This window comes from Megalopta genalis, unplaced genomic scaffold (assembly GCF_051020955.1).
Source record: "Megalopta genalis isolate 19385.01 unplaced genomic scaffold, iyMegGena1_principal scaffold0026, whole genome shotgun sequence".
NCBI lineage: Eukaryota > Metazoa > Arthropoda > Insecta > Hymenoptera > Halictidae > Megalopta > Megalopta genalis.
The window spans coordinates 655,212-680,452 of NW_027476096.1; the positions used below are offsets into that span (position 1 = coordinate 655,212).

At 35.1% G+C, this 25,241-nt stretch overlaps 1 protein-coding gene across 1 annotated transcript in view; it reads right to left on the reverse strand.

Moving 5' to 3' along the window:
- Positions 1 to 1,543: 1,543 nt before the first annotated feature.
- LOC143260964 (uncharacterized) overlaps positions 1,544 to 25,241 on the reverse strand; it is a 178,326-nt gene continuing 154,628 nt past the window's right edge. Inside the window, exons 6-7 of the mRNA XM_076527602.1 lie at positions 14,159 to 14,778; positions 1,544 to 5,167 (exon numbers count right to left, since the gene is read on the reverse strand). Of these exons, the coding sequence (XP_076383717.1) occupies positions 4,949 to 5,167; positions 14,159 to 14,778 (839 nt within the window). The 3' untranslated portion in view covers positions 1,544 to 4,948. The remainder of the gene's footprint in view (positions 5,168 to 14,158; positions 14,779 to 25,241) is intronic.

Genomic DNA, 25,241 nt, shown 5'->3' on the forward strand with positions numbered 1-25,241 from the left:
TTATAAAAAATAACCGAAATACACAAGACAGTCAAGACAGTCAAGATATCGCACTGCATACTGGGTGTTCCAATTAAGTAGATCCTACTGAATATGTTTCAAACTATTGATAATACGAAATAATATTGCAGACAAACGTTCGATGGAAGAGACAGACGTTTGTTCGCAACAGGGCAGTTTCACATTACAGCGACTTGATTTGGAAAAGTCAGCGTAACAATACAATAATTAATTAGTAATTAATTAATACTATAAATAACAAATGAAACGATATTCATAAAGTGCGTCTTTCATTGCGCTATTTAATAAAAGAAAGCTATGAATGGTTGCATTGCTGCAATTTCGTACACAAACTGTATGAATTTATTTTAATAAATCGAATCTGTAATTTTACATTCCTGAATTGACTGTTTTTCGAAGAGTGCTTTATAGTAAAAAAAAAAAATTAGAAATATTTAACTTCGAAATTTTGAAATAGGTAAGTGATAAAAACGATCGGATCATGTAGTAAATAGCATTCATAACAACGAAATTTTTGCCAAAGTTATTACATTCAGAGTTGTCACTTCACTTTATTTCTTGGATATCTCTTCTACAAACATCCAAAAATTTTACGATTATGTATATTGATCTATTCTATTATTTTTTCTCGAAGTACGTATCAAAGTAACTGTAGACAGCAATTTTTTCTCTCTTAATATAATATAAAATTACAATCACAAAATATGAATAGAAACACGTTCCGTACCACGTGTACCACCGATGGTACACGTTAATCTTTCCATTCAGTCCGCCTGTACCACCGATGATACACGTTAACATATTTATCGAATGCTCTAACAAGATGTATTTTATAACAAGTTTAAGATATTTTATAGTATGTTCAAGATTGAAGAATATATTTCTACTAAAAGCAAGAGGCATTATATATGAAAAATGCAGTATAGAACAAGTCAAATAAGTTTTTTAATTGTAATATGTACAATAATTAATAACACATGTACAATAATAATATATCAATCTTTGACCAAAACATCAAATGGCCTGAATAAAAAGTCGAGATGGGTCGACAGGAAACTTATTAAAGCATTTTTTGAAAATGGACATACAGTTACCCACTAAAAAACTTTATAAAAATCAGACTAAATGATTCCAAATTTCTTGAAATGTTAGAGATTAGTTTACCAGACAATATTTGATCAAATATTTGTAGAAATTGGACTCATTTTGGATGACAACAAAAAAATTGTTTTTCAATTTTTGTATTTGACCGTAGAATGAAAATTTTAGCGGTGCATTTTGTAGGTCTAGATAACTTATAAACAGAGAGATGTATAAAAAAAAGTATTTTATGAAATAAATGACTGCCCAGAATAATTCATCACTGCTCGGCCTTTTGTAAATATATACGCAACTTAAACGACCATAATTCATTCTGCATTTTTGTACTGGTTTATGTATTTATTATTGCATTGCAAGGAAATTTAATTTTCAAGTAATGGATAGCATATAGGACAAAAACATAAGAAGTTCAAAAAGTCTATATTTTTTAAACATCATTTATTAAAACAAATAATGAACAAGGGAATAAATAACTGAATAAATAAACATACAACAGCTAAAGTTAGGTCGAAAAGAATCTGTATTCGACCCGCGGGGATTAACAATTAAATCGATTGACCCAATTATCGAACTTCACCAAATAAGTGACATTAAATTTGTCCCGACACATATAGAGGAAAGTTGCCAACATCGTACGCCTTGAAAAAATTGTAGGTCCGCGGATAAATGAATGCTCTTTTTTTTTAAAAAGTTACGGTTATATCTTCATATAAGACAAGAACTTGTCTAAGATAATGTTCCGAGTTCTGTGAACTCCCCGCGTTGTGGCATTTTATCAATAACTGCTTAAATGGTAACGATACGCAACACAGATTTCGAATTAAAGTTAATCTCTCGACGATCTATCACTTCCGCTGGACGGTCATGTATCGACTGCTGATTATCTGTCGGTACTACAGATCCGTGGCAACCCGTATCTTTTATTATTTCCTTAGGGATTGTACACCACAGAACAGTTTTATATTAGAGAGACTTAATCTGAACCAAGGCATCGTAAGATTAACTAAGTGATTCTACATTTTGAAACTGTCTAAAAAGATACGGTTTTTTCTACCGGTAACATAGATCATATCGTTTTGTCACAAAAATCGTAGCCGATTCTAAAGTAGGACAATTTAGTTTATGAACAATAACTAGTTGATAAAAACTAGATTACTAAATTGGACTCTGGATTTTATGTATACATAAAACATTGAATTCATAAAATTTTATGTATTCATAAAACATTCAGTGAAAACATTAAAAAATTTCAAAATACTATTGTATTATTTTCAATTCAACAAAATCATTAAGGATAAAAAGAATTGTCTATACAGATTCATTATCCCGCAATTAATGTAAACCATTTAAACAAAATCATCTGTAAAAAGAACAAAGACATGTTAACAGTAACTTGATTTAGATATTTAAGATCCTGTGCAGTACCCGTAATACACTGCAACTTGCATATTACATATTAACGTAGTACAACTTACATATTACATAATTCTTAACACATTCTTCTTGTGCCACTGATCGTAAATTTTTTCTTTGACTTGTTATGGCAAAAAGGCAAGAACTTTTAGTTACTCAAAATTTTATACAGAATTTCTCCACATTGAAATGATTTAAGAAATCGTATATACAGTGGGCGTAGAAAGTATTCGTACATCTTTTAAAACAGAATAACTTTTTTATAATTATATATAATTATTTTCATAAAGTGTAATTTGTTGAAACGATAAAAGAATGAAAAAATGATGTTTTCTTTCAACTTCTTTATCTGAGGCTATAACGAAAATTTAAAAAATGCATTTTGTAGATCTCGGTAACATGTATGCATGCTGAAAATTTCATCAAAATCGGTCGACGCATCGTCTAGCTACAGTTACTGAAAGATGTAAAAATTTCTTGCTTTTGGTTGAAATTCGTGAAAAACTGCGATCTTTAATCCTGACAATTCATGTCAAGGTCAACCGATTTCGACGAAATTGTCAGCATACACATAACTTACCGAGATCTACAAAATGCATTTTTTTAATTTTCGTTCTAGGCTCAGATAAAAAAAATGAAGAGACATTATTCTTTAATTTTTTATCATTTCGACAAATTGCAATGTTTGGAAATAATTTTTTAGTCATTATCTAGTAGACTAATCCCATTATCATCCCAAAAACATTTAGACCGCTTGGCCTAATTATAAAAAAGTTATTCTGTTTTAAAAGCTGTACGAATACTTTCTACACCTATTGTAAGTATCATGTAGGCCATATTTCGGAGTCTTATAAAATGATTAATTTACCTTGATATAAGAAATAATTGAAAATATCAGAAATTTAATTAATGTACAAGAAAATATAATGGAGACATTTTTGAAAATAACATTGCTTATAATTAGGCTACGGATCTTCATTCAAATCGCAATTGTCATATATCATTTCATAAAAATCTGAATGAGAGGAACAAATTCAATTCACCAACTAGAAAATATTTTATGGTGAAAATATGATAGCTATTGTTATTAATGTTTGTTAACGTTAAAACTAATTATCCTATTTCGTGCAATCAAGGTTACAAATGTATCTTCGTTCTAAAGCATTACTTCTGAAATGATATTATCTTTATATGTTTCTGACCTGTTCTATTTATTCGCTCTGTTGAAAAATCGACTACATTCACCACATTAATAAAGTATAATATTAATTAGAAAGTGTATTCTATGAGGCAAATATGTACACTAAAACTATCAGTGAATACGTACATCTTTCAATCATTTAAAAAAAGTGTAAATGTCATAAATGCACGAAGATCTGTAGTCTACTTATTCCACATATAATATACAGGACACTAATTACATTAGTCAAACGTGACCATTTGAATTCAATCTGGAAGGTGCGAAACAGTAGACTGTTAGGGACAAAATTGTTGTATTATGAAATCACTAGACTGTAAATGATATATACAATACATAATAATAAATTAATACACGGGCTACAGTTTAGGTGATTGATACACATTTGGCAAATTTCCTCTACTTAAATCCCTATAATATCGAAAATCAACTGTTGTTCACATATGTATATTTCGTTACATATGAACAAGAGAAAGGAGAACCTATCAGTAAGAAGCTCTTATCCCAACAATACACGATTTAACCACGTACTTTCCCTAATCAGAAACACTATTTTTATCGATATTTTATATGCATCTATTTTTATCAAATGATATTGATATCATGATTATTCAAAGTAATTTCAAATTAACATTTTAAAAAGTGTCTCTTAAACCTCTTCGATAAAAATAGTTTTACTAGTGAATTTAACAACAAAAGCTCCACAACCCCGTATCGTAAGATTTAAATACATTATAAACGCGACTACAGTTTATGCACTCCAAATTCATTTTTTGCGAATTATATTCATCGTTTTTCATACCAAATTTAGTCTTTTGCGGCATAATTCATTTCAAATGAAATAAATTCTTTTGCAAATCAAATTCATCCTTTTGTAAGTCAAGTCCACAATTTTACAAATCAAATTGACAAGTCGGAGTATCATAAATGATTGTCTTATATATATCCAAAAAAATGTATTTGATTTAGAAAAAAATGGAAAATGTGATAATGACCTACAAAAGTTGTATAATTAATTGACGTTGACAAAATAGTAACCACTTGGGCATATTACGAGGACAAACTCTAGTCAATGTTATAATATAATACATTCTCTACATTGATTCGGCTTTAATTCATCGAACAAAAAAAAGAAACGATCCGAACGGTTCGTATCTCTTTTAAGAATTTTAGTTCTTAATCTATTCCACTTTGAAACACATTTAATACTGTTGTTCAGGCCACGCAAAGTAATTGCTCGTACACGAGACACATGCCAATATTGTCCTCTAACGTGGTCCCTGTGTCCTGTCCAGGACCAAAAGCGACTCTTATGCGAAAGGGCGTTGCCCAAGTCTCCACGCGGCACTTTCCCTCTTCATCCAGCTCGTTTTGATCGCACAGAGAGTTACCGCAGTGTTCAAGATTGCAAATTCCGGCCTCGTTATTCCCTGGCTGTAACAGAGAATTTTCGTGATATTATTCACCGATCAAAAATGCAAGAGTAAGCCGCGCATTTAATCCACGTATTATACCTGGAAGGTATTATTTTAACCTTTTAACCCTTTACAGTTCTACGTCAAGCCAAATCGACATTGGCTTTTGCTCTAATAAGGTAGATGTGTTAGTGACTGTGATTGCGTACTCTGACTATTATTGCATACTCTGATTACTCTTAAATCTAATAAGATTTAACCTTAAGAGATCGAAGAGTGTTAATTTTCTTCAACAAGAAGAGGGTGCAATTACTGTGCAGCCTTCCCCTCTCCACACCACTTGATTACAGTGCCCTAACTGTAATTTTACTTATATTTAAAAATAACATTATTAAATTAAAGCTATTGAATTTGATCTATAATTTTTATAATTGTATCAAAACTTTAATTTCTTAAGACCCATGAAATGTAAAAATTGATTTAAAAAATTTCTGATAACGGTTTGACGGATTTTTGCCTTGATCTTGTCGAAACAATTAAGAAGCATGTTGCACATATGTGTGCAACCTACATGTAATATCGTAGATGCATTTAAGTTTTATGCATAACCATATAATTAAATGAGTGTTTATTTGACTCTTGAAAATAATGACGTAATAGATTTTTATTTAGTTGCACATGTGCTCTTCTTTGTTGTTTCGTTTCGTAGACGTCTTCGGAATCTATTCGAATCACTGAGACTCTACCATAAAGTTCGAATCATCTCGAATAATGCAGAACCCCGATTAAACGGGACACAAATAATTGAAACTCTCATGTGATTCAACAACTGAAACTAATTTAGGACTTGTTTCTATTTTACTGTGCACTGTAACCGGATTAAGTTTTCATGTCTCTTTCGATGTGTACGTTGATTACTGAGCCATCTCATGGCAAACCACGTATTACATCTAATCTTACTTGTTGGATCCGTAAAATATTTGTTCGTTTAGACAAAAGCAATCCGATGTTATAAACAGTTCACACCGAGCCTTCGACAAATAAACATGTTATAACTTCGTTTTTGAATAATAAATTTGCCACATCATTACCTACAATGGGAATATATAATAATTAACATTTGAATAAGAATATATAATAATAAATAATGCTAAATTATTTAGTACGGAATATTTCATGTTTTTACTTTTAATTGTCATAGGATTAATTACCTAAAACTGATCACAGTAATTAGGTCAGTTATGAAAAAATTCGTACTTACATAAAAGACATCAACATATAATTTAAATGTTTTAAAAAGTGCGATATAGGTACGAAAGAATATTTAATTCCTCGAAAAATTCAGATTATTAATTATTATAGGTCTAAGCGTTAGAATGTAAGTCTAAAGAAACAAAAAATGTGTGCAGGATATTTTCAAGCGGGAAATACGGGTCCTTGAACCATTTTTATTTGATACACGATCGACCGCATCGCGAATCCCGATATCCACTCGATTCAAGATAAAACAATAGAACATAAAAATGCACTGGGATCACGAACACGAATGCGAATACGGATCTCACCCTCTGTGCTGGTTTTTCATATTATTGTCCGTTCAGGCGCCCCTAAAGGCATACGGAATTGGAAGAGGCAGTCATACTGTATCACTGTATGCAGGCACAAGCTTCGTGATGCCGATACACTGTTCCGTTGACGATGAATAAAATCCGCAATAATAAAGTCTATAGCTCGGACAATGACAGGGAAAAGCATTCCAAGCGGAACCTTGTCCACCATGGGTATGACGAATGAAGAAACATCAAATCAAATAGCAGAAAGTGCAGCTATAAAATTCTAGAACGGATTCTTGCACTTCGGATCTGTTGGCGCTGGTATAATCAGAATCTATATTATATTTAAAATATACAAAACAATTGCAGGTACAATAATACAAGGATATCAACGATCACAGATATAACGTCGACATAGTCAGCGATCCCGGACCCAGCAGCGTAGATTGCCAAACACAAACAATCAGATCAGAAGCTGTCGCACGAAAAACAACCATTAGAAATCTGGGACAAAGGGCCTGCCGATTTTTCGCCCATCTCCCTCCTTCGGTGGCTTTTTAACATTTTTTAAAAAATGTGGCTTACTTCGCACATCAAGCTGCATAGAATTTTTTCGGATTTTTCGGTTGCAAACTGTGGATATTAAAAAAGGAAAACCGAACAAAAATCAGAAAATTGAAAAAATCTCGAAAACAAAAATACTATGCCACTCTGATATCAATTCTCTGATAAGGTACTATCACAAGCAGTGTGCTCAATTTTTCTCAGATGTTTCGTAGAATTGTGTCATCGTCAAAAAAAGAAAATGAATACCGAATTTGTCGACGTTTTTGTTGTGAGGAAGAAGGTTATTACATGTTATTATACTCGATTTAAGAGAAAGAAAAAATTGTGATATGCACATTGCGATATATGTACACCTAAATATCGACGCATACTTCAACATCTTCGGTTGGAGGAGTAGATAAGATGGCCGACTACGCATACACTACGCTTGGGGTTCATCTCTCGTTGGAGATAGAATTTTTCTTCCTACATCACACTTTATTTTTCCAATTTCATATTACATGACTTTAGAAATATTTTTTCAATGTTTAAAAAATTTTCCCCTCATAGGCAAGATACAAGGTTGAAATTTTGTACAGATGAGTTTTTCTTGATCAGCTATCGAACGGTATAATACCCATTAAAAAACCTCTAAGAGCAATTTTAACCATTTTAATCGGCTAGAATTCCCTTAAAAAATTGCTATCTAAGGGGAGAGGTGTCACGTTCCACGACTAAGGCACTCCCGAAAACTGTTACAAACGAATTCTCGAGATTAAGTTGTCGAAAGCCTACACCCGCCTCCGATTTCAATGGTCTTGAAATATGTTTCAAAAACTGATATTCTGAACAACTTTCTCCTTTTTCATTTAAGGCCGCTCAGCCTTAGTTTTCAAGATATTGTTGCGAATCACTCAGTTTCTCTCGCTTCGCGGCATTTTATTTACAATAAAGAATATAAACTATAATACAACTCAATTCAATAATATTACAATTTGAAACGTTGATCGTTCGACGGTACGATCTCGACTTCTCCAATGGAAACAGGAAGACGCTCTTTACCAAAAATCGGTAATCTCTGACCGGAGACTGAGAAAATCTTCACTCCTGTCATGCTCGTTGATCTATTCTGCCTTGCAGCATAATTTTACCATAGAAGGTTGACCGATGAGCCCCTATCGAAGATAATTTTCCTCTTCTTCGCTCCAACGATGCCTTCGACGAAGAAAATCCCTCGCTGAATAGATTCCTAACGCAGCACGACAGGGGGAAAACGGAAGATGAAGTCGGACTGTCCCCCTTTATTCCGACTTCTTGAAGTTTCTCTGCAAAGTCTCACTACCTTGATTTCTTTAAACAGTCCCGTTGCAGGTGGCCCTTCTTTCCACAGCTCCAGCAATTCGGCAACTGCCGTTGATGAAATGTTCAGAATGCCGTTCAGCCGCACGTACCAGCATTCTCTCGGAGGTAAATGGACGTTTTAAGTTCCGTTCACACGTTTGTGTTTCTGGCGTTAATTTATTAAGAGCTTCCATCTCTAGAGCTCTGGTCACCGTAGCTCTGAGAGATGTAAAACCTTCATATCGCACCATTCTCCTTGAGGGGGTTGTGCATTCTAAATGTCCCGTATACGGAAAATTGACTCTCACTGACGACCAACCTCGTATTCCACAATTATAATAATATGGACTTATATACGAACTTATAACTTAACCAAGACTAGACGTGGCCGCACTGTTCTGACCGAACTGTTCGAACTGACCCGCGGCATCCGATTTTTGCCGCTTATATCGCTCCGGCGGAAACATCGTCTGTCTCCTCTTCCTTTGTCACCAAGGTGACGGTTACTCCTAAGGGTAAATGCGCGGCCAGGTAGCCCTGTAGCGGTAGACGGCCGGTAATTATTTTCCAGCAACATCTGCTGTACCCGTGGGGTTGTTAAAAAAAGTCAATAAAATCATTTTCGACTTGCAACGGCCAGGGAAAGTTTATTACTTAGTCCTTGGCCTCTGCAAGCGAATCCTCTAACGGTTATTATTGTCACCGGCCGTGTACCGCTATAAAATTGAAAGTTTTTCTAGGCGGGCGCGTAGTTGCAATACAATGGCTGCTACATCCTTATCTCTTCATTGGCCAATATCATCACAAACTGAGAGGCGGCCAAATGTTTTCGAACATCAATTGGACATTCCGAGAAAGAGCTTTGTGCCAACCTCTCTATTTCCATGGCCAATGCAGAGATTGACTCCCCTTGCCGCTGTTTATAATTTTGCAACAGCACATAATTTAGTTTCGAAAAATTTTTTTGATCAAAACGAAACTCAATTGCCGAAACTATTTCTCAGAAGTCGACATACTTATCGACGGGAAGAGAAGTCTGTACTCCTCGAGCCGGACCATCTAACTAAGCAATTAAGCTTTCTTTGCTTCGTCCAAGCCATTTGTTTTCGCGACCATTTCAAATTGTATACGGTGTTCTTCCCATGACGTGAAAGCGCCATAACGCGTCGGCTTCACAGAATATCCGGATTCAGTTACGAAGCGCGTAAATTCTCGTAATTCTCGACACACTATTAACATTATTTACAACAGTGTACGAATTATTTACACGCGCCTCCGAGTGTTCCACCGACGAGAATGCTGCAAAATTTAAAACAGAATTTCGCAATAAATCCAATAGCAGCTGACATTGATTCTCTCTTCCATGCGGCCTCTGGTTCGGACGCAGCAGCCTCTTCAAGTTCCTCGCGCTGAAGCCTGTCCGCTTCCAGTCGCGCCTCAAACTGCCTCTGCTGCTCTTGCAGTTGCTCGCATAATTCTTGTCGGAGGTTTGCAAACAGGATCTCCAGTGCCGGTGTCACATTTCCGATCGATTCTTCGATCACGGCTGGGCCCTCAATGTTGCGAATCACTCCGTTTATCTCGCGTCGCGACATTTTATTTACAGTAAAGAATATAAACTATAATACAACTAAATCCAATTGTATTACAATTTGAAACGTGAATCGTTCGACGGTCCGATCTCGACTTCCCGATTGTCCGTTGGTAATACACTTCCTTGGCAACCCCTATCTTCCATTATTTTCTAAGGACTTCGTCACAATGGAACAGTTTCACATTACAGCGACTTGATTTGGACAAGTCGCCGTAACAATATTATAAAAAAAATTGTTGCTACTGCTATTAGGTTGGCCAATAAGTTCGTGCGGTTTTTGATAATGTTTATCTTCTTGCAGTCTAGTTCACAAGTAACTTCACTGCAAATCATTAATGTGCAACGCCAAGTAATAGTGAATGCTTAACCTGTATTTTCAACTTCAAATTGTTAGGATCGATTTTGATTTTTACAATTAATTATTGTATCGAAGATGGACGACTTCTGAGAGCATCTACGACATATTATGTTTTTTTATTACAAAAAAAGGGAAACGTGACCTAAACATGCAAAAAACTGTGTTATGTGTACGGGTTAGATACGGTTTAAAGAACGTAAATGCCAGAAATGGTTTGCAAAGTTAAGTGATGAAGATTTTTCTACTAAATATGCATCACACGCTGGCCAACCACAGGAGATGGATAATGATCAACGAAGGAATTTAATTGACTCGCTATTTAACCCTTTGCACTCCGCTGTCCCCTCTCTTGGCTAAAAATTCAATGGATGAGATTCTTGAAAAATGAACCTTATAAAATGTTTTATAAGACTTCTTTAGATGATTCTGAATTCCAAGTTTTGGATCTTTCACCTAAAAGAGGAAGACCAAAAATATACGAAAATATTCAATTACTTCCATTATACAACACACCACTAGACCAGTAACGGAAGAAAAACATAAAGATCTTATGTGTTTACTACCATACATCCCTCCAGTTTTTCAGGAACATTTTAAAAATCTTAAAAACTCGAAATTATGATAAAAATGGATTACTTTTTAAAAATGATTGATAAATGTTTATGAATTATTTCGTTGAAGTTGTTGTTTCAAATGGACCGTTTATTTTGAAAGTGGTATAAGTTATTTTTTTAAAAGAAATTCAAAATGCCGAATCTGAGCTTGTATTGTCTAAATACCCCACGCAACGCTACTTACAACTTCTTTCGATGACATTGGACTTACACCACTTTCAAAATAAACGGCTCAAATAAAAATCACAATTTTTTATTACTTTAAGTCAATTATAGGACATTCTTGAAAAATAATATATATATAGGACATTCAGTTAATTTTGAAAATGGTCTAAGTCAATTCAAGCTTTGAAAACAACATTTTCCTATGAAATTCACACAAAATTTCATATCTATAATAAATTTCCATTAATCAAGACTAATAAAATTATAAATTAAAATGTCGCATAATGTAAAAATATTTTTTAATTTATTCAAATGCGAACGCCTAAGGCAAGGGCCCGCTAGCGGGTCCCCGACGAAACGTCTTCCCCTCTCCTTTTTCTCCCAAACATCGTCACATTCTCCACCGCCAAAAAGTAAAGATACAAATCTTGGATCGTCTCTTGAAAGGAGAAAAAGCATCTCACATTGGAAAAAGCCTTAATTTGAATGAAGCAACAATTCGGACTATCAAGAAAAATGAAAAAGAAATAAGAAGTGCAGTTGCTGCAGGATCATTGACATTCGTAAAACGTGCAGCTCGCCCCCGGGCGCCAATAATTGAGAAAATGGAAAAGGCACTCAGCATTTGGATTGATGGTTGCTGTCAAAAAAGAATTCCATTAGATGGCAATATCATCAAACAAAAAGCGCTAAAAATTTACAAACATCTTAAAGAACAAGGAGAATCCTTTGTCAACTCAGATTTTGTGGCAAGTAAAGGTTGGTTCGAAAAATTCAAACAGCGTTTTGCAATTTATAGCATAAGAAACCAAGGAGAATCTGCGTCGGCTGATCATGAAGCCGCTAGGACGTATCCAGAAAAAATTCAAAACATTATAGAAGAGCAAGGATACACAGCAGATCAAGTTTTCAATGCCGACGAAACTGGGCTTTGCTGGAAAAAAATGCCCAGTAGAGCCTTTATACCGAAAAAAGAAGACACAGTACCCGGATTTAAGGTGTCTAAAGATCGTCTAACGCTCCTTTTGTGCAGTAATGCCTCGGGGGACTTTATGACAAAACCCTTGTTAGTTTATAGATCTTTAAATCTTCGTGCACTTAAAGCCGTAAATAAAGACCCTTACCTTATTGGAAAGCAAATCCAAGAGCTTGGGTAACTGGAAATTTATTTGAAGATTGGTTTTTAAATTGTTTTGTGCCAAACGTTGAAGGCAGAAAAATTTGAGCTTCAAGGCGTTATTACTATTAGATAATGCTCCCACAAGATTTGAATCATCCAAATGTCAAAATACTGTTCCTACCACCTAACACTACTTCGTTGCTCCAACCATTCGATCAAGGTATTATTTATACCTCTAAAACGTATTACATAAGAAGAGCATTACAGTGGATTTTAGACGTAACCGATTCAAAATCAATTAATGTAATGGAAGCTTGGAAGAAATTTTCAATCAAGCACTGTATCGACATCAAGTCTTTGTCGCTGAAAGAAGAAGTTGACGAAGCGGATTTGATGGAAATGGCATCCGAAGCTGAAAATCAAACCGATTCTGAGGACACTAGCACTGATGAAGATTGTGCAGTTAACAGTTTAACATTAAAAAAATTACAGGAAGGCCTAAGCTTATGTCAAGGTTATCTGAAAGAAGCCGAAAATTCAAAAGGGAGCTGCAAAACTGTCCAGCTCAATGCCGAGATATTTATAATGACCTGGTAAGAACCAGCAACCAAAGTACAATTACAGAATTTTTTAAGAGGGAAGAAGATGCAAGAACTTTCAATGAAGAAAAAAGTTCTGAAAGTGAAGGCGATATCATTCCACCGAAAAAACGTTCTCGGTTGATTATACTGAGCAGTGGCGACGAAGAAATTTATTAAATTAGAGTTGCGTGAAGTTAAAATAATATTTTTGGTTTTTGTTTTGTGTTGTACATACATTTATATTTTTAATAAAAATTAAGTTGTTTATGTAGAATTAAAAGAGATATTTGTTTTTAATAAGTTTTCGGAACGTAACCCTCTTTTTGTACTGGCTCTGGGTCTCATACAACACGGTTTCACACAACACGGCATTTTCTAGGAACCTATCTACCGTGTTATAGGAGGGTTACCTGTATTTATTTAAACAAGTGCAAGTGCCTTTTCTGTGTAACAAAATTCAATTATACCTACTAATAGTGACATTGAGATCATTATAATTCAAAACTTGAATTGAAATGCGGCACGGGTTGCCATTATCTAATTACGCTAAAATTTTGCAAGCATCATTTTTCCATCAACTATCAAATAGCTAAAATAGCAAAAGAATTTTTGAAGCCTAGAAGTAAGGATCACCCTAATGCATATATCTTGCGTAAAACATCGCTGCCTCTAATCACGACCCCCAACGTGTTAGAATCTGGTCAATCGAATATATAAGAAATATGTAGAAATAAGACAAATGTATGCAAAAAAATATGCAATATACAAAACATAAGTAAAAAGAAGTTATATTTTCTGGAAACCTCTAGTGCTAAAACAAATATCTGCCCGAGTCCTATAAATTTATCCCTTCCCTACAAACATATGCATTCGCATAAACGTCCGAAGTTTAGTCATAAGACGCAATGCATACTGTACTTCGCGAACAATAACTTCAAGTCAACGTTACACAACGATACCGACGAAAACGAGGAAACAGCTCGCGACGGTTAACACGGGACAACAAACTCTGTACATCTCGAGAAATGTCAGAACTTCAAAGAATACAACCTCGCATGATCCCGTAGAAAATAAAGCAAAATTTCGACTTCCACGCCCGATATTTGCTACCGCTGCTGCGAATAAACAGAAATATTACCGTAATAAATTCCTCAAAGTCGCAAGGGATGAGCACCCTGTTTCTGCACCGTTCTCGTCCGTAAGGCGATACATTCGAATCCATGCCTGCCTCCATGAGATTCGATACGTTCATCGAGGTACCGGTGTCCTGGTCGATGGGATTCGTTCCTGATCCTTCGATATCCGCGTCAGTATTATTCACGGAAGCCGCGTTGTTCGCAGGATTTTGCCCGAACGCGAATCCGGTCGCGGTTCCCGTCGCGTTACCGACCGATGATTCGGCGACGACGAGAGACGACGCGTTCGCGTTGGTGCCGTTCGCGTCGCCGATCAGCATTCTCGAAGGACCTATTCGAAATGAGTCCCTGGTGCAAGGTGCGTAGGAAATTCCGCACATTCCCCTCTCTTGGCGGATGCAAAGCAGATAATCCTGGTCGGCGAGGAATCTACCGTTCGACAAATAGTTGAGCGTTTTCAGGGTGCCGTTTGCCCCCTGAAAATACTGCAGACAGCCAGACGGTGCACGCTGCTCGAAAGCCAGCTGAATGATCCGGATCTCCCACATACGCGGCTGCAAGCTATTCGGCAGCCTGATGTCCAACGTCAAGGGCTGGTCGTCCTCGTTGACGTCGATGTACACTGTAAAAAAAAAGCCGATCGGAACGGATCATTTCATGCCGGGGAGTACACTCTCATCGGTATTTACGTTGACACGAAAGGTTCTGTTATAAATGACTAAAAATAAAGTCAACGAGACAAGTATAAGAAGTTATTTATTGTGCAGATGTGTTTGTTGAAGTTTAAGAAAAAGAAGAAAATACACGAAATGCATACGAATTCCTATACAGACACAAAATTGTGTAACTAAAGCCAAATTTTTGATATAACCGAAGACGGGGAATTCGTTGATATTGCAATTTAATGCACATCTTACATTATTGTAATTTTTTTAGTATGAAGTTTGATATAGTTTGGCACTTATTACTTCTAAAAAGCAACTTGTCATACTTGTAATTAACTTTTTCAGCGCAGTGGAGCGTTCCATTTCTTCTTCAATGCTTCTACAAATTTTGACTTTGTGTATCTTTCAGTTATAATTATTCGACGATATAATTCCTCCCACAAATGCTCGATCGGGTTCAGATCGGAGCTTTGAGATGGTAATGGAAGCAAATTTATATTCTTGGTTTTAAAAAATTCTTTTACAACCCTTAAGGTGTGCTTTTGGTCGTTGTCTTACCGAAAGACGAACGACCTATTTCTATGAAATATAAGCATCAAGGGTAAGTTTCCCTTCAATTATTGCTAAATTTCCAATTCGATCGTTATTAAAACAGCCCCATGTCATAAACGCATCATCTCCCACCTTCCTTCAATTCAAATTTTGATTCATCGATCCAAATAAACGTATCCCTGAACCATATTGGCTTTTTATGATAATCCTAACCAAATATTAAATATAAATATAAATATTAAATATATAATATATATTATTATTATTTATCATTTATATTTAATATTTGGTTAGGAATATATATATATATATATATATATATATTATATTTATATTATATAATAAATATAAATAATAAAAATAATAAATATAATCAAATGCTTCGCAGCACCGACTTTCGAAATATATGGCCTTTTTCATATACATACTTTTAATGGGCAAATATAAATTTTTTAGTTATTCGTACGTTTTTATATCAAAAAATAATTTTATATAAAAATTATAAATTTATAATTATAAAATTATTTTTAGATATAAAAACGTACGAATAACTAACTACAAACCTAGTATTCTAACCAAGAAATGAAAATTAATACATGTCAACTTACTTTCCGACGGAAGAACAATTGAAGAATTATACTTTTAATTGAAAAATCTAAGAGTAATATGAACAGTTCTGCTTCGCCTTCAATACCGATGCATTGTCGATGCGGATGAACAAAAGAGTGATTGATACATAACAGAGATATGTAAGAATGCCAACAAATTGAAGGTGTCAACATAAATATCGACGCGAGTGTGTGCACTACGAGGAAGATTGATTAGCTAGGAAGCGTCAGATTTTCCTGACGGTCACGTCGGACCAACTCTCTGGAAAGTATCGTCTTCCAATACTCGCTGAACTTTACTCTACTCTTTCTTTCTTGCTCTTGCTTTTCTTTTTCAGTTAAGCACTACCCGGAGAGATTGATTGTTACACGCTTTCCCGGGGAAACGTTATTACCGAGATTTTAATCACAAGTTCCAAAGTACCTGCCGAGACTTAATCCGCAGTTCCAATGTATTGATTCCGAGAGGATGACGTTCGAATGTAAAACTAGAGAACTAACAAGAGGAAGAGAGTTCAGTATTAATCGATTCGGAGATTCGTCTGGATTCAAAGGTGTATTTTAGGGTTAAGTGGGTGCATTTTTAACTTTGTTAGGGAATTTTTTGAAGTAAATCCTTGGCGTAACATTTTCTTCATAGTTACAATGATTACAAGTATTTCGATTGTAATAATTTCTAAGAAGAAAACGGACAATTTATATTTACTATGTGTATCCATTTACTTGAATGTTTAAATATTGATGACAAGAAATCAGAATTTTGTTCAGATTAAAAAGAACGGAATAGCATTCATACCGAACAGGATATTACTAGAAATCTCAATTAGTATGAATTTGGCTATAGTAGGTACTAGAACAAAAAAAAAACTGTTGATATTTAAAAAAGTTGCGATACATTGAATTTTAATTATTGATTTTTGCATGTATTGTTAAACTTCGGAGGCATAAAAACAAAAGAAAAAAGAAAAATATTTGATTAATTTTAGTAGAGGCTGTAGTCACATAAGTACTAAATGCGTGCTTAAAATTTTCAGTCAGTGGACACCGTTCTGAAAAACATAGTTTCCGGAAAAATGCTTTTAAAGTTATATCGATAAAGATATAAGGTCGTCGCGTCCTTCAAACAACCATAACTTTGTTAATTTTAGGAGCTCGCATATACACTTACTGACAAAAATTAAGAAACAACGTGATTGTTTGATACATTTCGGTATATTCGCTATCTTCTAAGATACATAGGTTGGAACTAAAAATAACATAATGAGATAGCATTCCATACATCAATGATTAATGAGTTTTTTCTCAAACATACTTGTAGAAGAGCCATAATTAAATTGAATCAAAGAAATAAGGCAAAAGCTGCGCGGCATAAGTTAAGAAACATACATCGCGTAAGTTATATAATCACTTTTAATGAAAATCAGCGATGTTTCAATGTCTGTAGTTTTCATAACAGTCTAATAAGATGTTGGATAACCCTTGGATTTGAGGACTGCATTGCATCTGCGTGGTATAGATTCAATTAATCGAACACAAAGCTCAGTCGGTATTTCTGACCATATTTTCGTGATTGTTTCTGTTAGGGCCATACGAATGTATCGCACGGTGCACAGATTGAAGGTTGCTCCTCCAAATGCTGCGCCTCCAACGTCAACTTAATGGCGGTGAAGTTGATTTGAAAAAAAGGTTTAAACTATGTTGCAACGCAAAGCAACACAGTTTATTTAAAGAAGGTCCAGGGGTTTACAAGTGTGTGTGAGAGTGTTTGACCATCTCTCGTGAGAGTTACCGAAATGTCAATAACAATAAAAACCGGCAGCAAGGTCGATTAATAGTACCTCATTTTCCCAAATTGTTCATTTTTGTTTCTAATATTATCCTTCAAGAATATGCAAAAAAAGAATTGATTTTTTTCAAAAGTTCACAGTAGAATACCCCCCTAAGAATTAGTCAGAATTATTGCTCTTTATTATTAAAATACAGTGGACTCTTGTACAACGTGGGGAATACCAATTTATGTAACTTCAAGCACACCCAGCCTTGCTTGTCTTCAGTGATGCTTGAATAAAAATTTTTGTTCAGGTTTGAAACTATATATTATTGCTTATAGCCACTGTTCACAGGCAAGCCAATAAAAAAGCATGGATTACATGCAAAATATTTCGAAATTAGTTTTATAACTGTTTTGTACCGGAGCTGGAGGATTAATTGCAACGAAAAAGTATTAGTTTTAAAGATCTATTACTGATGGATAACGCGCCAGGACATCCTATAAATTTAAATTAGGCTAATGTTAAAGTGGTTTGTCTGCCACCCAACACAAGATCAATTCAGGAACCACACTGAACCAAGCGATAATACAAACATTTAAAACTTTTTATTTACGTCGTACATTTGAAATGTTTTTAGAAAAAAATGATTTTAATTCGAATGCAACGGTTCCGCAAATTTGGAAAGAATTTTCAATACTAAATTGCGTACAAATAATAGACAACCCTTAAAGCCTGTTGGAAAAAGTTGTGGCCAGATGACGTTATTACAGCAAATTCTCCAACTTTGACAGAAACAGATGTAAATCGCGTAATAACAGTTTGACAAAATATTGATGGAGAGGGTTTTGTTGATATGACAGACAGATATCATCGAATTAATTAATTACGATAAAGATATTGATCAAATCGAATTAATTCAATTAGCAAATTGTTGTCATTCTAGTAATTAGGAGGAAAACTTAGTCCAGACATTTAATGCGCAAAAATAACCTTTGAATTTAGAATATATATATATAAAGAGTTACAAATAGCCAAAACGTTAGAATATATTTTATGAAAATAGATCCGTCAATAGAGTGATTTACGAAATTTTAGAAAAGATTCAGTGATCGTCTATTCCAATATTTTCAATCTAAAAATGATCTGGATATTAACAAAACGGTGTTGTTGGAACTTATTTGTTGATACTTCCGATAGTGAACTGTTAATTATATGAATTAATTCGCTTTGTTGGAGTGAGAACATAATTGCGGCTAAAAAATTGGCTACAAAATATTTTTCATACATACAATTGATGAATTCATCTAAAAATTTAGGTAGTTTTCATACGAGTGACAAGTAGAGATTAATTGTTAATATTACATGAAAGTTTGAATAAGAAATGTAAATTAAATAATGGTAAAAATTCAGTGCGCCAGCACCAACGGTTGGACTGCTGTTGTTCGTTAATTTTAAGAATTTTTAGGGGCTGCAGTTATCTCGATGGTAAATTTTAGTAATTATCTAGGTTGAATAAATTTATGCGAACCGTACAAATTGCCCGTCGCTTTCATTATAAATGGAATAAGTCGTAACGTTGTAAAAGTATGGGACAATGTTTTCATTAAAATTTTAGTTTAACAATAAGTGTTTCATTTACATTGAAAGGATTCTGAATGAGGAAAATTATATTATTTGCACAAATTATAAATATTATTGATTTCTTAATTTAATACATTTGAAAAAGGGAATTACATGATTATAAGTTATAGTATTTATTTACGAATAAATTTAATGATTTTAAAATGTGTGTGCGTGTGTTGTAGAAGAAGAAAGTAATATTAGTATAAGTAAAAGTGATTTTTTCGTACTTTTTGTATCAGGGTTAATTAAAATAAAGTTAGTGTTTTTAATTATCTCGAAAGTAAAAGAGTTAATTTAATATTTCTGTTATGTATCATAATAGTTATTAATAATGAATTGATGAGTTTATGTTGGAAGAAAATCCTAACTTTGGCATTGTTAGTTGTTACATTTTTTATTGGGATCTTTTTTTTTTCTTTTCTTTTTTACGGACATTATTATTTCATACTTTTAAATATATTTATTCATTTATCCTACATCAAATTGAATTGGTTAGTTTAGGGTATTCAATAATAATTGAAATAAATAATGGTTCATTGTCGTATAAAGTATTAAAGTCGTGTAAAGAATTAAGTTTAGATTTATGGTAATTGAAGATTTAAATTGTTATTAATATTAATCAGTAAAATTAAATGATTTGTATTTCATAACAATTTTATTATTTTGTTGTAATATAATTTAACTTAACTGGATAAATTTATTTTAATACTAATTTAAAATTGGACTTTTAAAATTAGAATATTTAAATTTTCAGTAGTTTTAAGCAATAAAATTAAATATTTTGTATTATGATAATTAGACCGCATTTCCAATATTTTCACGTGGCCCGCGGGTGGTCTGGTCTGCCGATAGGACCCACGGTGGACAGTCGCATGAATTGGGGAAAACCGTAATTCGTTTTTTTTGGCCATAAATCCGGTCGACGGGCTAACGATGCATACTGTCAATGTCGTACTAAGAGAAAGAAACAGTTGTGCGTTTGTCGTAAATTATGTTGAGTGCGAGCGGCGATTGTGTCGCGCCTTCGACTGACGATATACACACGACCAGGCACTCGAGGCCCCAATAGTGTTTGGTTTCCTGGATCGCAGACAAAATATATATATATTGCCGGGTAAGTGGCCGAGGACTGTCGCGTGGTTTTCCACAGATCAGTTTGTTTTTCCTTTAGAGAATCGCGGGCCTCGGGGCATTCGTTGAATTTTTAGGGGCTGCAGTAATCTGGTCTGGCCCGAGGCCCGCGATTCTCTAAAGGAAAAACAAACTGATCTGTGGAAAACCACGGATCAGTATTCAAACTTTCATGTAATATTAAAAATTAATCTCTACTTTTCACTCGTATGAAAAATATTTAAATTTTTAGATGAATTCATAAATGGTTTGTATGAAAAATATTTTGCAGCCAATTTTTTAGCCGCAATTAAAATAATATATATATTCTCACTCCAACAAATCAAATTAATTCATAATTAACAGTTCAATATAATTCAATCAAATAAACCTAAGTAAAATAAATTATATTATTACAATCGTAGTACTAATTAACTATATAACCCAATTATTTATTTCTAAGAAAATTACCCCGTAACTGTATATTAGAAATCAAATTCAATTATTCGATTAGATAATTTCATATCTCTCGAACTGAAATCAAAATAAAAATTATATTCAACTCAATTATAAATTAATCCCACATATAAGTCTAAGCTCTAATATATAATATTATATTTTTTAAATAATAGATACGTACAATAAATTTTGGTTGAGCTTAGATTTGTGCTACATCATTACTGAACTCCAATGGCGCATTAATATTATTTTACTTCGTGATAGTCAGAGATAACCACAGCTTGCAACCGGGTTGAAATTTTGCGCTGCTAGGTTTTTGTTGACCGGTGGGCCGTATTGCTATGCAACAAATCGTTGCTACTTGTATTGTCATCGTTATCATTTGCAAGTGTTCAATTAAAATGGAAAGATTGAACGGCTTACTCCAGGTTATGATTCGAAATGGTTGCAACGGCACAGTGACTCTCTCTGGCTCGCATTATTTAATTAATAATATCAATTTATTTAGATCGAACGGTATAGTACTCATTTGAAAACCTTTATTTTTGTTTGTATATTTTGCATTTATAGAACTCAACAAGCTGCAGCGGCAAGGAAGATGCGCACCGAGAAGATCGAAGCAGCGGAGGTAAGTCAAGAAATGCCCCATTTCATCATCGAGCCTGGAACGCAAGAGCAATCATGTGCACAGCCAATCATCGATGAAAGATTAACCATAACGGACTTCCGGTTCGTGGTAGAGCAGGTACTACTGATAGGGTACCACTCGGCAACGTTCGAATGCACCACGCAACATTTGCAAGTGATCGGGATGAAGCGTCGGGATTGTTAGCAACGATAACTCTGAAGTGCAAGATGTGCCAATATGAAGCGGAAGTGCACAGTCAAACGGCAGACAACAAAAGAATGGACTTGAATTATACTACGACCCTCGCTGCAATCACTTCTGGAGGTGGTTACGCAAAGATGGAAGAAATGTTTGCAACAATGACATTCCATGGATGTCAAGGACGGAATATCGAAGACGTCATGACGACATTGTTGAAGATTTGTTGAGTCTTGCTGAAGCAGAAATGCTAGCAGCGGCAGAAGAGGAGAAACAATTAGCCGTCCGAAGAGGCGACGTTTCAGTTTCCGGTATCCCTTTCATCCCCGTCGTGGCTGACGGCAGCTGGATGAAAAGATCGTACCATACTGGAAGGCATGACTCCTTGTCCGGTATTGGCGCAATAGCGGGATACCACACAAAAAAAGTGTTATTTGCAGGTGTGAAAAATAAAGTGTGTTTGATTTGCCACAACGCTTCGAAGAGGAAGGAAAGCCCCAGAGAACATAGATGCTTCAAGAACTGGGGACGAAATGAGACATCCACGAGAATGGAGAGTGCTGCAATTGCTGAGGGTTTCCAGACCAGCATAGAAAAAAGAGGTCTGATATATAATATATTGATTGCCCATGGCGACAGCAGCGTATATAAAAGGATTTTGGATTGTGATCCATACAAGGCAGAGATGGTTCGTGTGAAAAAGATTGAGTGCACGAACCATTTATTGCGCAATTTTTGCAACAAACTGAAAGATGTTGTAAAGAAGACTCCACCTGGCATTTATCGAAAAGCCGTGGAAAATAACATTCGTAGACTGCGCACGGATGTTGTGAAGGCTGCAGTTTACAGATCGAAGCAAAATCTTCCGAGCCACCAAAGAATAAAAAATTTGCAAACGGATCTACTAAATATTCCCAGCCACGTTTTCGGAGAGCACAAGGAGTGTCGAAGACTAGGATATTTCTGCGACCGCCCAGAAAACACGGGAGAAGACAACTTGGTACCGCATCTCAAGAAAATCGGCACATATAACCGGATGCATGAGATCTTCCGTCCATTGATGGCTCATACTGAAAGTTTGTTACATAATACTACAAACAATTCAGTTGAGAACCTCAATGCAATAATTGCAAAATATACTGGTGGGAAAAGGTTAAATTGGGGCCAGAGAGGGTCATATTCTGCGAGATGTGCAGCTGCTGTTGTACAGCACAACACGCAAAAACTAATATCAAAGGTAATAGAGGGCAAGGGTGTGAAGCCGCCGAAATTGATAGAACAATTAGAAGAAAGAAGGAAAGGCATTAATGAAAAAGGAAACGAAAGGAAAAGAAAGTCTCCGAAGAAGGTGAGAAACCCGTTTTGTTCAGCAATGGACCCGGATTATGGAGTTAGCGCAGAGAAACCGGATATGGAGCAACATCTATTTAGCTTTGAAAAAGAAAGGCACATGGAGATGCTGCAGGACTGGCAAACGAATCGAAAGAAAATAGAGAGGGATACGGTAGAACAAAATAAAAGCCACGAGTGGCATACATACCGATCCAAATTACTTACAGCGTCGAACTTTGGCAAAGTGTGTCGGCGAAGGAAAACAACCAAGTGTGAAAATTTGGTAAAGTCACTGCTGTATCCAAACATATTGCAGCTGCCTGCCATTGAATATGGTCGGCAGTGTGAGAATTTTGCGCGCGAACAACTTGCGAAGGAGGAAGACGTGGAAATCCGCAAATGCGGTCTCTTCATTGATGCAGAGATACCATTTTTGGGGGCAACTCCGGACGGCATAATTGACGACGACGGTATCGTGGAAATTAAATGCCCGAAGACGGCAGAAAAATTCTCGCCAGAAGAAGCGATAAAAAATATTCAACCACTACGAAGAATATTTGAAGATGATGCAGGTACTGCATTACGCAGAACCCATCACTATTTTTACCAAGTGCAGGGACAACTGCACATAACAGGTCGACAATATTGTCTGTTTTGTTTGTGGACACCAAAGGGTATGAAAACTATAAAAGTAACCAAAGACGACACATTTTGGCAGAACGAAATGAAATCGAAATTGTCGCGATTCTACGTCCATTGTATGTTGCCCGAAATATTGGACAGCCGCTACATTAGGAACATGAGTATCCGAGAGGCCACAGAAACGGAGTACAAAAAACCAATTGTGATTAGCACAAAACTAATTAAAAAACCTGAAGCGAACCCACACAATGTCGGGTTGCACACTTAGTGTGCGCCTTCGCTGATTATTTCAGCGAAGGAAATTTAAACAAGATCTGAGCTCGCGAGTCATTAGATTCGCTCGAGCGTACTCACGCAATGTCGGGTTGCAAACTTCGTGTGCGAATTTTTCCTTGCATGTTGCAGATGATGTTCACGCGGATCGGCAGTGAGGTGTGCTTGCGATGCTACCATTGACAGCGCCACTGCGGTTGAGGGAACGATCGACAATGTTCTGGCCAGAAGGAAAGAAGTCGCTCTGGCATTCAACGCCGGGAAAACTGTATGTATTTGCAATATATATGTACGATGAAATGCTTATTCATAATGTATGTACTTCTAATTCCACGTCTATGTTACAGGCAAGTATGAAGACAGTTCTTGCTAAATTGGCTCGGTAGGCGGAAACCACCTTCCATTTGACCGGAGGGAGAGAAGTCGCTCTGGCATTCAACGCCGGGAAAACTGTAGGTATAAGCAATATATATGTACGATGAAATGTATATTCATAATATATATACTTCTAATTCTGCTGTTATGTTACAGTCGCAGTGGCGAAATATGTTAGGCCAGCTGGCTCGGGGGACAGCTAGGACTAACCTGGCGAACCTAGTGGCTGCTAATGTAAGTAAATGAAAAATACTTTTATATATAATTTAATATAGTAATATATGTATAATAACAAATAATAATAATAATATATACTTATACGTTGCAGAGAGAGCTGAAAAAACTTTTTAAAAGAACTGTTTATGGCCCCCAGAAGAGGGGCAATGAAAAAAGAAGAGGAAGAGGAGGAAGAGGAGGAAGAGGAGGGAGAGGAGGGAGCGCCAAATATATCGTTAATTTTTATTAAATGTAAGTTTGAATAAAAAATTTAAATTAAATAATGGTAAATTTAGTGCCAGCACCAACGGTTAAAGTACTGTTATTCGTTAATTTTAAGAATTTTTAAATTTTTAAAGACTGATTTGGTATTAAGTAATTTTTGGGGGCTGTTGCCCGTCACTTTCGTTATAAATGGAATAAGTCAGTTCTCATTAAAATTTTAGTTTAACAATAAGTGTTTCATTTACATTGAAAGGATTCTGAATAAGGAAAATTTTATTATTTGTACGAATTATAAATATTATTGATTTCTCTCTTAATTTAATATAGTTGAAACCTGATTACCTGATTATAAGTTATAGTATTTATTTGCGTGTGTTGTAGAAGAAGAAAGTAATATTAATATAAGT